The sequence below is a fragment of the Excalfactoria chinensis genome, chromosome Z (genome assembly GCF_039878825.1).
Source record: "Excalfactoria chinensis isolate bCotChi1 chromosome Z, bCotChi1.hap2, whole genome shotgun sequence".
Lineage (NCBI taxonomy): Eukaryota > Metazoa > Chordata > Aves > Galliformes > Phasianidae > Excalfactoria > Excalfactoria chinensis.
The window spans coordinates 53175149-53187839 of NC_092857.1; the positions used below are offsets into that span (position 1 = coordinate 53175149).

General features: G+C 43.3%; 1 protein-coding gene across 1 annotated transcript; it reads left to right on the forward strand.

The window, feature by feature from the left end:
• Positions 1-5647: 5647 nt before the first annotated feature.
• On the forward strand, positions 5648-11424 carry ZCCHC9 (zinc finger CCHC-type containing 9). The gene is made up of 5 exons (XM_072360458.1): positions 5648-5977; positions 6671-6821; positions 7082-7174; positions 8106-8174; positions 9603-11424. The coding sequence occupies exons 1-5, from the start codon at positions 5699-5701 to the stop codon at positions 9716-9718; spliced, it is 708 nt and encodes a 235-aa protein (XP_072216559.1). The 5' UTR covers positions 5648-5698; the 3' UTR covers positions 9719-11424.
• The last annotated feature ends 1267 nt before the right edge of the window (positions 11425-12691 follow it).

Genomic DNA, 12691 nt, shown 5'->3' on the forward strand with positions numbered 1-12691 from the left:
CTGTTGAGCTGACAGTACTACCAGCCAAAAAATGTTTCACTTCTACATGATCAGGCAAAGGAGTATCCTGCAGGCAGTGTCAGCTCCTGAGAAGGCAGAGGGCCCATCTCTAAAGGGCAGCTTGTCAACACCTTTCAAGTATTTAGGGAACATTGCTCACTTGCTCTGACTGCTTGGGCCAAATCCCTGACCAGCCACTGTAGCTCAGGTGAGGCTGCTGGTTAACTCATCTGAGAAAGTACTGCTGAGAAAATGTGTTAGTTGAGGCAAGTCAGTAGGACAGTCTGGGTTAGATCTCTCTCCTTGGCACCTGTGAGAGTGGCAGGGAGATCAGATATTGAGCACTGACTGGGGAATTAGCAGCTCTTGAAAATCAATAGCATGGTACACTCCTGCTTCTTGCTCAGGAAATCTGTTGCAGGAAACACAGGCTGGATCTTCCACTTGATTGGTGCTTCTCCTTATCTACTCTACGTGGGTTACCTAATGATTTTCATCTTCCAAATGTTCATTAATAACGGTAAGTAATTCTGGGGAAGGGAAAGAGGTGCCTGCTGACTCCACACAGAATACAAACCACTAAATCTGGAACAACTTGTTAGCTCTCCAGAACACTCAGGCTAATAGAAAATTCAACTGTGGGCCAAAAGTGCTCTGACTGGAGTCTCTACTTTCTTTCCAGACACTGATGTGCAAGGTGATGTGATGATAGGCAGCAGTACAAAGTCCATCTGGCAGCCATTTGCTAGTTTCATTCCTGAGGGGTCCATTTCAGAGCTGATGGTGCTGTTTTAAGACTTTTAATAATGACCTGGATGTTAGGGTGCATTAAATAGTCAGCAAGGCCACTGCTAGTGCTAAGTGAAAGGGAGCAGCCCTGGAGAACAGGGATGCCATACAGAGGGAACTTTAGCACAGATATAAACTGACAGAAATCTGATGAAGTTAACACAGGCAATTGCAAAGTCCTGCATCTGGGACACAGTAACTCCACTCAGCAGCACAAACTGGAGCACAAATTGAGGGAAAGCAGCTTTGGAAGGGCTTAGGATCCTGGAGGATCCTGAATGTGAGTTGACAGTCTGTCCATTCTGGGCTGTAGTGCATGAATGTAGTCAACAAGTTAAGGGTATTTATGTGATCACCTCTGGCCAATTGTGTCCAGTTTTGAGCTCCTCCGTATAAGAAAGAGTGACAAACTGCAGGGAACTGGTTTGTTCAGTATGGAGAAAAGAAGTCCATGGTGATAGGACAGAGGGCAACAAACAGAAGGTGGGAAACAGGTTAGGTATTAGGTTAGGTATTAGGACAACTTTTTCCACTAAAAGAGTGGTCAAGCACTGGAACAGACTTGGAGATACTTGACACTCAAAGGAACAAGGGCATGAGTGATCTAATCTGAGCTAGTCCTGCTTTGGTGAAGCAGCTGAGTTGGGCGAGGCCACATCTACAGCCTACATGATTCTGTGATCCTGTGGCTGCCTCACTTCCAGCAAAATGCCTGCAACTTGCCCTGGCCTTCCTCTGCTCTAACCACACATGGAACCTCAAACCTGCACAAAATAGGGATGCCTGGATATGACTTAAAGTCTGCTGTGATTAAATTGTGCCTTTCCTCAAAATGCTGGCTTCCAAGTGTGCCCTTCAGAATTAAAATATTCTTCCTTGTACGGATGTTTATTTTTTTTTATTTTTATTTATTTTTATTTTTTTTAAGGTTTGTTATTTGCCATGCACATATTCTGCAAACTTTGTCACTGTCCATGACCTTCATACTGTCTGCAAGAGTAACTCAGCTGATTAATACGAACAAAGTATTTTCATTCTTCATTCCAGTATTTTTAAATGAAACCTGGACAGCCAAATATCTATTAGTGTTATGCTGCACATCTTTACTCAGTCCTCACCAGTTTCCTACCTCTCTGGACTGCGTTCATCTGCAAGCTGAGCACATCGTGTGGCATGGGGGCTATCTGTACAGCCTTCACCAACAGTCTGAAGGGAGAAATGCTGCAGCTGCACTGTTTCCAGAGGATAAGCTTCACAGAAAGGCTGCAGCAGGACATAAATAAATAGATAGATTAGATAGATAGATCAATAGATAGATAAAGCCCGGAAAGTTGTAAAGAGAGAGAGAAAATCATGCAGATTATGATTCAATAGGAAGATATTAAAGGTTTAAAAAGCTGGATTGCTGTGCTAGCGCTAGACATATGATGTTATTCTTCCTTCTCATCTTTAGTTTTCCCATGTTACCAATTCTGCATTGCTGAGATCCTTTTCTGCCAATAAAATTTCTTCCTGATAGATTCAGCCACTGATTCCCTATAAATCTTCAGAATTTACTTGATTAAATAGTCCAAGAAGAGCTATATGCCATGCCTCAAGTAGTTTTGCAGTCTTCTTGACAAACTCATTAGCAACTAGGGACCTCCATAAGCAAAATCCCAGGCCATGCCCCATGCCAGCCCAGCAGTGGCCTATCAGGCCATTCACGCAATGTGGGAGGGGGAGGCAGTGCCAAGAGGAAGAGATAAGGGGTACTTGCTTTCTGGGGACCCAAAGAGAAAGAAACACACACAGATATATATATGCACCTTTAGGATATCTTCTGTGCCAGAGGGTGGTGGGTATGGAACAGCTCCTTGGGGCAGTGGGCATGGCTCTGAGCCTATGGAGCTCAAGGAGCGTTTGGACATTACTCTCAGACATAACTTGAATTTTGGATGGTCTTGTGTTGAGCCAGAGTTTGGACTTGATCCTTTTGGGATCTTTCCAACTCAGGATATTCTATGATTATTTGAAAAACAGGGTTCAAACATTCCTCTGCTCGCTAACTGTGCTCCTACAACACATGCAAATAAGTAATTTCCATATATTAACAGTCAGGTCCTGTGTGACGAGGTAAGCTATTAACGAATACTGGAGCTGTTCAGTTTTCTGGTGATTTATAAGGGTCTGTCCACCACTGAAGTGCTGAATATGGGCTGTTAGTATAGAAGAACTGCACTGCAGTGATGGATATACAGCTACAGTATGTTTTTTTCCTGAAAAATAAAAACAAAGCATGAGCATCATAGTGGCTGAGAACTCACCTACTACGTGATCTTTGAGTTTGGGCTTTTTTCCATGCACCGGTGTTCACGTAACTCACAGACTGAACCCCCAGAAATTCATTCGCTGTTATTTGAGCTCCCTGCAGGGAAGATGTTGGTGGGTTGGTCTGCGTGTGCTGAACTGAATCATTTTCTGAACTGTGATTTAAGAGCTCAAAAGCCAGGTCTGTAGCTTTGACAGCTGTAATTGCTTTCACTCGTGATACTCTGATACTACCTAAAATCACTCCCTGTACTAACAAAAGCTGGCTTGACAGACCTTCAAAGTTCATGAAACTGTCACTCTTACGAGACTAATATGCACCTGAATAGACCTGATATATTTTTTCTCTGGAAACAGAAAAGGTGGCGGATGACACGGGGAATAAATTACAGTTAATATTTACATTACTTCACTAATATTTTCTGTTGGAATGTAATTCAAGACCTGCCAAAATAATTAATGTTCGTCTTTCTACTCCAATGCCTTTACAGCTTATTTTCAGCTTAAGGCTTAATTAAAAGATTAAAGACTTTACACAGATATTTCTTTTCCTGCAAAGATGCTTGAAGACACAGTGTGCCCTGAAGCACTTTGGGTACACTACAGAATCCCTGCAAAGTCAACTCTGACCGTGCCAGAAGGGCACAGCATACTGCTGCTACTGACACTGCATTTTTAACTCACTTGGTGTCATTAACTGTAGGAGGCTGGGCTCCTAATGAGAAAACAATGGCTACTCTACAATAATAAGTTTGCTGTAAAGAAGGGTCTTGAACACATTTTGATCACCTGTTCATTTTTCTGGGGACTCACATGGATCCGTGAGCTTCCTACATAAAGGGAAAAATGTCCAGGAAAAAACGATGTGAGTTAACTTCAGTTTACTTTCTTGCATGTGTTTTATTATAAAATATAAAACACAGATAAAAGCACTGGACTAAAAGTATGTATTTTAAAATGTTATAATATAAAGAGATATAGATATATAAAAATTCCTTATGTACATTAACTAATTTATATGTGGCCCAGAACAAGTCCCCTTCACTCCACAGCCTAGCCAGCCAAAAGATTGGACATCCATGCTTTAGGCTGTGCTGCCCCAACTGTACTGTGGACAGGCAATCAGACATTTTGAATGCTGTATAGTATGAAAAAGAAAGGAAAGAAAGAAAGTAATACATTTTTACTATGGTTGCTGTCTTGTTCATTTCTCACCTGCTGCCTGTGAGCAGCAGAGCTCCCAGGTGACTGAAATTAAGTTGAAATGAAAACCCAAGCCAGCACAGGTGTGATCACTGCCAAAGACTATTTGTGCAGGGAATGCTATCTTCTTGGTTCAGCAAGAAACAGTATAAAACAGCTTTTTCCAGTGCTTGTAAACCTGGCTGGGCACCCTAAGGGACACTTGTCTTCTACAGGCATGATGCACAGAAGATTTCACACTGCAGAAAGACCGTACTTGTACTTCAGGAGGACTCTATTGCTCTTGCTGATGCTGCTCTTCAGCTTTTCCCCGCATTGTTTTAGCAGCAGGATGGCTGCAGATCTGTCGGCTGCAAGTTTGGTGTGGAGATCAGAAGCTGTGTTACACACCTACAGGACCCATAGTGCCTCTTATGTTCCATACCATGCACCAGTGCTGTCTGTTTCTAGCAGCCCTTTGTGCCTGCGAGAATCGGACATTCCTGATCTACAGATCTGCCAGCAGCATGCTGTAGGAAAAGCCAGGATCTCATGCCGTAGTTGAACTGTAACTTCACTGGCAAATTTGTTATTTCTAGTTTTAAAATCAAATCCGGAGTCCTGATTTTATTTCCAGTTTTATTAACAGCAGCCTTTAAAAGGCACTCGTTATTTTTGACTGCAAAACGTGGGATTTTATTGTTCCTAAATCCGTGCTGGCTCTTGCTGACGATACAGCTTAACAGCAAAGACGCGCACCATCAACGCCCTCTTTGCGCACAAGTATCTCCCCCTAGTGGAAATTGGAAAGCCTGCAAAGCCTTGGAAAATCAGCAAGGCACACCAGGTCTGCTTCCCGAGGCCGCAGATATTGAAGGTGACTAATGAAGAAGGAATGTTGTCCGGCTGTTCTATCCGCTCAAGAACGGCAATGGAGATCTACTGAGTGCTAAGAACACTGAGATGAGGAATCAAGTTCTTACAGTATTTTGAATAGTCCTTTCATTGCTTTTCTGGGAGTTAGAGCAATACAGTCCCAGAGGTTTGGGCTGTGACGGTAATGGGGCATTTTAGACAGAAATATGACCAATTCCACCTCCAATGGAAGTTTTTCCGTTGTTTTCAGTTCGGCTCACCACTGCAGAATGAAGGGGCCACGCTGTTGCCATCTTAGATGGTCTTAGAAGTCTTTCCCAGCCTCGTGGTTCTATGATAAAACAGACTATTTTTAATCAGGGGTAAGCAGTAACACGCAGACACGCCGCGTACCACAGCAGCGCCGCCTCCCGCCACCCCCAACAATGGCGGCGGAGAGCCGAGCCGCGAGCACCCTTCCGGTGGTGGAGGGAGGAAGTGACGCAGATGGAGTTCCGTTTCCGGCAGGAGTTTTGCGGCTCCAAGCGGCCGGGCGGCAGCCATGACCAGGTGGGCTCGGAAAGCGCCCGCCGCGGGCGGCAAGGCGCTGCAGTCCACCCCCTGGGAGGAGATGGCGGCGGGACCCGCGGAGAACGGCACGGAGAGGAAGAATAAAAGGAAAAAAGCGTACCAAAACGAAGACGTCAATGGGTTTGCGGCCTACCTGAAGCAAGCGGGGAACGACCGGGGGGAGGAGGAGGCGGCGACGGTGGCCCTGAAGAAGGAGCGCCGGCGGGAGAGCAGGAGGCTGAGGAGGCAGGAGGCAAAGAAGAACGCCATGGTGAGCGCGGGGCGGGTGAAATGTGTGCTCTCCCTCTACTTGTTAATATGAGCTACCGTGAGTTTTTGTTTACGAATGAGTTGTAGTCCTATAAGCAGCTTTGGAGACATCAGCACCGGCATGCTGTTGCTTGTGTTTGCTTTGAGCACATCCAGAGCAATCCTAGGGAACTAGTTCTGCAGTGAGGATCACAAGCTGTCACACAGCTGCAGTGCTCAGTTCCCAGTGGCCTGGGACACCAGTCCTGTGTGTGTTGCTGGTAGAGGAGAAAAGCACCAATAACAGTCTTGTTTAGAGACACAGACCGCTGGCAGTCATTTTGTGAGCACTGCAATGGCTCTTCTGTCCTAAGTGTTTTTCCACGGGGAGATAAGCTGTTGGTGGTGTTGGTATACTTGCCTTCTGAAAAGCCTAGAAGCCTTGTTAGGCTGTTTGTTTGTTTTCTGAGCTACTCACTGAACCTTGGCTTTATGTGTTGGAATAACTTCAAATGTCTGTGCAAGAAGTATGTATTTATTAGTATCTTCCGGGCTTTAGCCAGGCTACATTGTGACCTAATGGAAATCTGGCAGATAAAAGTGATAGTCAAATGATAAGAGTAAGCAAAGTCTGTAGTAATGCCACTTGTAAGTGCTGTGGTTTGCTGTGTGAACTGCCTTTAAAATGCATATAACTTATTTTTTATTTTTAAAGGTATGTTTCCACTGCAGGGAACCTGGCCATGGTGTTGCTGATTGTCCAGCTGTACTGGAAAGTCAAGATATGGGTACAGGAATCTGTTACCGGTGTGGATCCACAGAGCATGACATTGGCAAATGCAAGGCAAAGATAGACCCAGCCGTTGGTATGATTCAGAAGTTTGCATTCCATGGAGTGCTTTGGTCTGAGTTTTCTTACTACTGATGTATTTGTTTGTGTTCTAGCAATTTATCTGTTCTGAAGACAGAGATTGATATGTTTAAAGGGATACAGTATTGTGACAACAAACCTGATGTTGCAGTTAAGCTATCCTATAAATATCATACTGCTTCTTACAGTGTTTTCAGAGTTGTCTGTGACCATGCAATGTTCTTAACTTTTGTCATAAATTATGGAATTTTGCAGGTGCGTTTCCATATGCAAAATGTTTCATCTGTGGTGAGATGGGACATCTATCAAGGTCATGTCCTGACAATCCCAAAGGATTGTATGCCGAAGGTGAGTGCAGTGACCTACTGCAAATGAAACGTATTTTTCCTACGTACGTGACACAGAACTAAGTAACATTTTGAACCAAGAAAGATCTTACTGGAAGCATCTTCCAAATGTCTTTTATTCTCGATGAAGGCAGATCACATCTGCAGAATTCATCACTAGTATTTACTATCTGGACATTCCTATTTCAATTTTAAGCTTGGCACTAAAGAGGAGGTGAAGTGCAGAGTGTAAGTTTGCTCACACTTGCAGTTTCAAGAGGATTGCAAAGAAACCATCATCCCTATTGTATGTGGCCAGCGTATGTTTAAATTTATGTACAGCTAAGAATGTGATAAAAACATACCATTCGTTGGCAGTACTATCCTTCCTGTTGTATCCAATACAAATTCAAGGTCTTGCAGGCTGATCTTACAGCACAGTTAAACTAGAAGACAAACATCCTTTTAGCCACTGCACTTCTTGTAGCAGGCATTCAAAGTAGCAGAATTCATATTCTAAATCTCTGTGCCTGCAGTTGGATTGCCTGCTGCTCAGCAGCTTGTGAAATATCGAATTCATCAGTACATGTTACGCATTAGGATGCATCTTTGTAATATATTCATTATGACAGGGGTCTACAATTTGCACACCAGGGTGTGAGCTAAGGGGCTCCTATTTCAGAAGTTCCTTTGAATAATTGAATTTCAGCTCAAAAAAAAAAACCAAAAAAAACCCAAAAAACCAAAACACAAAAAAAACTTTAGAGTAAGCTGAAATATTCTGTATGTGGTGAGTGAAAATTGTAGTATTCAGTGATTTACAGAGCTGTGCTACTACAGATGGGTGTTATCTGTAAGATACAGAGAGCCCAAGGAAGGTGTGTTTCAACTTCCATTTAACAGCAGAAGAGTGGGTTTGCATTGGTTTGTTTTCCAACTTTATCTTTTAACAGGTGGCTGCTGCAGACTTTGTGGCTCTGTGGAGCACTACAGAAAAGACTGTCCGGAAAACCAGAACTTAGGTGAGATGCAGGGGATGGCATAGAATGGAAGTAGAGAGCTTTCAAGTAACAAGAGTGCACCTTCCCTTTAAGAATGTGTGCTTTTATTAAGGGGTGTAGATAGAGGAGACAGTGAGTTGCTAGGCAAAAGCTGAACTTTCAATTAAATAAAATCTGGATTGTATACATCTGAAGGTTGTATGAGCAAATGTGTATTTATGTTGCTGTTCAGTGTTAGCAGCTGTAGTAGAAAATGTGCAGAACTGGTTTCTTTTTCAGGCAGTTTGCATGAAGAAGCTGAATGTCGTGTCAGTTGCAGGGTGGTGGTTCTGGCAGCAGATATAAGCTCCATCTGCAGGCAGGCATTTAAGTCGTTTGATGTCTCAGATGCTGTGAGAGGAGACTGAGGCCAGACCTGCTAGATTTGCCAGCTAATAATCTGGTTTCATTTACCTGTGCAGATAGAAAAGTACATTATAATTCTGCATGTGTGGAGGTAAGATATTCTATCTATCTTCTATGTAAAAAAAAAAAAACAGAAAGTGAAACAAAAAACCTAACCTAAAGGAGGCAAAAATGTCCAAGGCCTGGAGAATGACACCGCTAAACATTTGTTGGTTTTTCTACATACCAAATGTTTGGGTTAATAATATGCCAAAAGTTTCTGAGGAATTTACATGGAAAACATTTGTAGAGGCAGTGGAGTTTTGTACTTCAGCTGCTTTTTCTCTGTGATCATGCAGATACGATCTTACCTAGGTGTTGTTAGAGAGAGCATTTGTACCATTTTAGATGCATGCTGGTTTGCTAGTTTGGAGCAAGTGAGATTGAGTCTTAACTGGTCTCAGAAGTTTCTGATGTGAAAACTAGCTTTTATTTCTGGCCAAACTTACCAGCCATAGCAGATTGGTTTGTGCAGTGCCTGCTCAGATAACTGCTGCAAGTCTGCGATGTCTCTGCTGGGTTTCTACACACTATGTTGACAGCAAACTATTTTTGGATGCTTAATACCTTTTGTAAATTGAAAACCTGTGCAGATGCTATAGGAGAAAAGTAGTATTTGTGGGAAACAGCCCTGCTGAAAGTCTAGACAGCTCTTTCCCCACCAGAGGCTCCCGAGCAGTGAGTAGCGCTGACCAGCAAAGATCCGCTATGCAAAGAGGCTGGAAAGCAACCTGTAAGAGCTTGCTCCTTCACACGAGTGGCTGCAGTCATTAAACTGCTTGGTCCAGTCTGAGATAGTGGTGTACGCATACATATGGCAGTTAATAGGTGCTGATGTGTTGAGCCACTGTAATTTTGTAGGCAGGGTTGAAATAAAATTCCCTGCAACTCTTTCTGTGAAGGAAATATGAAAGAGAGCTGCTCAAAATAGTATTTAAAATGGGGGAGGGTAGATCTGATGATAGTGTTTATCCTTTCCATAAACTCTCGTCTGTTACTCTGCAGATCAGGTTACAGTTGGGCGATGGGCTGCTGGAATGAGTGCTGATGATGAGGAAACTACAGAAACGCCAACACTGCAGAAACCCAAAGTGAAAGTACTTAAAGTTATTAATTTTTGAAAGCCTCCTGTGGGTGCTGAATTGCAGTGGTTGTACACTGCTTCACTTCGGTATAGTGACTGCATAGAGTGGGTTGCTGCTTCCTGAAAACCAAGCACTGCTGCTGCTAGGTTGCATCCCTGCTTTTTTTTCAGTTCAATTCATAGACTCATCCAGTATGCTGAAAACCTGGGAACAACAGGAATGCATCAAGAGGGTGTTTTATCTATTTTTATGTTTTGTTTTGTTTTTTTTTGTTTTTTTGCAGGAAAGCTTTCTTTCTGCTAATTCTCTAAAGAGGGAAATTGGTTTCCTCTGCTAACACGCAGTGTGGTTGCAATAAAAGCACAGGGTTATGTGCATTTTGTCACAGGGCTTTATGACCACTGGATTTTAGTGGTCAGTAGTGTTACATTAAGGTATTGATGTACTGAAGATGAATACCATTATGCTGATCTTAAGTCTTCCTGCATTTCTCTGAAAGGGACTGTGGGCATTTTCTAAATACTAATTGGACTCTAGATTGGTTTTGTTTCTTAGAATGATTTTGTACTCTGTGTGCACACTTGAGCTGCCTGACGGCTTAGTTATCAGGTAAAGCTGCAGCCTATGTGATTTGTGCCTGCTGTCTGAAGAGCTTGGGGGCACAATTCCTGCTATACATGATGGATCTAACAGTGTGTATGTGCAGTAATCTGGTAGGTTATGCACCTTTGATTACCTGAGTACTTCTCTAATAAGCCAAATCATGCTCTTCCTCTGATATGCGTTATGAAACTCACCTGAAAAATACAATATCCCAAGTTGGATGGGAGCCATCACAATCATCTGTTCAACCCCTGGCTCCAGACAGGACCTCCCAAAATCCAAGCCCTGTTTCGGAGTGTATTCTCCAAACACTGCTTGAGCTTCAGCAGCTTGGGACTGTGCCCCCTGCTCTGGGGCACCTCTGTCAGTAGCTGGAGAGCAAGGGAGCTTGCTTAGTTTACTTTTTAAGCAGAGCACTCAAAAATCTTGATCTTCAGTATTTATGTCCCTTGGGGTATTGGAAATAAACTTTCTGTTACTTACATGTGCCTGCTTCATAGTGGAATTTTTTAAATGGTGAAAGCAGCCTCCACTTGGAAATTCTGGTGGATGTTACAGAGTTTCCTCAAGCCAACCAAGGATGGAGTTCCTGCAGTAGGTCTCCATATATTCTCAAGTTTCCTATGCATCTGACAGTGACAGAATTTTACTTGCATCTACGTTAACAAACTAGCACAGTGTAAGTAGAGAAATGTGTTCCAAGCTGTGCTCACATGCTGCTTTCATTCTGAACTGGGGTCTGGGCACAGCGTTGGCGGGTGCTTTTCTGCATCTCTGTGCTTTGCTTCCCCTGCACTGTATGGATGTGGGCTGGAGCCCCTGTGCCGTCAGCTTTCTCAGTGCTGTACTGCAGGCAGTGCTCCAAATGCCTTATGTGTGCCTTCTAAAAACTGCAGCTTGCATTATGTATTAGTAAGCAGCCATCTTTGACAGGAAGCTGAACAGTTACAGTGGTGTTGCTTCTAAATAATTAGTTATCATTGAAGTTAGTTCATACAGAGTCCTGCTGAGAACACAGAACTTACACCAGACAACAAACCTGAGCTCAGAACTGGGTTTTGAGATACTTGAGGACAAGGCACTGAGGCTGTGGGTTTGGAACTTCACGTTTCTTACAGAATAAAAGCAAATTTGTCTTGAAACATTTGTGTAAACGTGTTCTTTTTTCCTTCATAAAACCCTGATAAAGAATACATAGGTAGAGCTCTTATTTTTAGGTTTCCTGGTTCTGCTTTGGATATTAAGGCAGGTAATATGCTATACGGATTCAGTTCATAATAATCAGAGCACACGTTTAAGTGGGGAAGAGGAATGGATTTGGATGAAATCACTGAATTATTACAGTTTTAATTAACTTTGAAGTGCAAAACTGTCGCTTCAGTACAGACAAACATTTTGTAACAGACATTCCAGCTTAAAGGGCATTCCCCTTTCTAGTACATGAATGCGTATATAGCTTGAAAACCTAATCTTCTCTAGATTATATTCTGTTCAAAATCCTAAGAATGTAACGCAGAAACTTCAAGCCGTTCCCCTTAACAGCAATGTGAACACTTGGTATGGACAGTGGTGTGGTTTGTTCCTCCAAGGGAAGTGTCAGCTCAGGGTCTGTGGCTCTGAGTTTTAGCATGGTCACTGTTATGGTCCTGTAAGCTGAAGCAAAAGCACCTGCTGAGAAACTACTGAGTTATTTTGTGTGCTGCTTCTGTCCTGTGGAGGTAAAGAAAATTCAGCGTTGCCTTCCCACAGCTGATGCTGTTGCTGTGAGCCATCTCACACACTAAAAACACTTCTCAGGCTCCTACATTTAAACAGAGCTTTGTTATCCCGGGAAGAGAGAGCAGGCCTCAAACAAAACAACAAAAAAAGACAAAGTAGGTCTCAGTGGTTCCCAAATAATCACACACAGTGTCTGCCTATATGGGTTTGTGAGATGCTATGCCTACCTTCTTTCTTCCTTGGCAACTGCTGAGGATGAAGTAAAATGCTCTGCTGCAGAACAGCTACAAAGGTTGCCACTTCTCAGTAACTGCTGGCAAACAACTAGAGTATCAGCAAACGTCCTTCCAGAAACCCAAATCTTGTCTCAGTAGCTGCACGCTGGTTGGTAGGTATGTAATCCTTGTGGAAAAGACACCAATTCCCTACACACCTAAGAAATGATGTGTGGCTGTATGCAGAAAGCAGTCCCACTGTGCAGTGCCAAGGAGACAGGCAGAACCTGCTGGTATCAGCAGGCTCAGCAGAACACCAGTATTTCCAAAATGCCAAATAACGTTCCCCAGGTGGTCCTTGTAGCCACTCAACAGCTAAGTTCAGTGTGTGTCTCTAAAGGCAGGCTGCAAATCGTGCTGCGCAGGAGGCAACTCAGTGCCCAACACAGAGCTCAGGTTCTTTCGCCCGAAG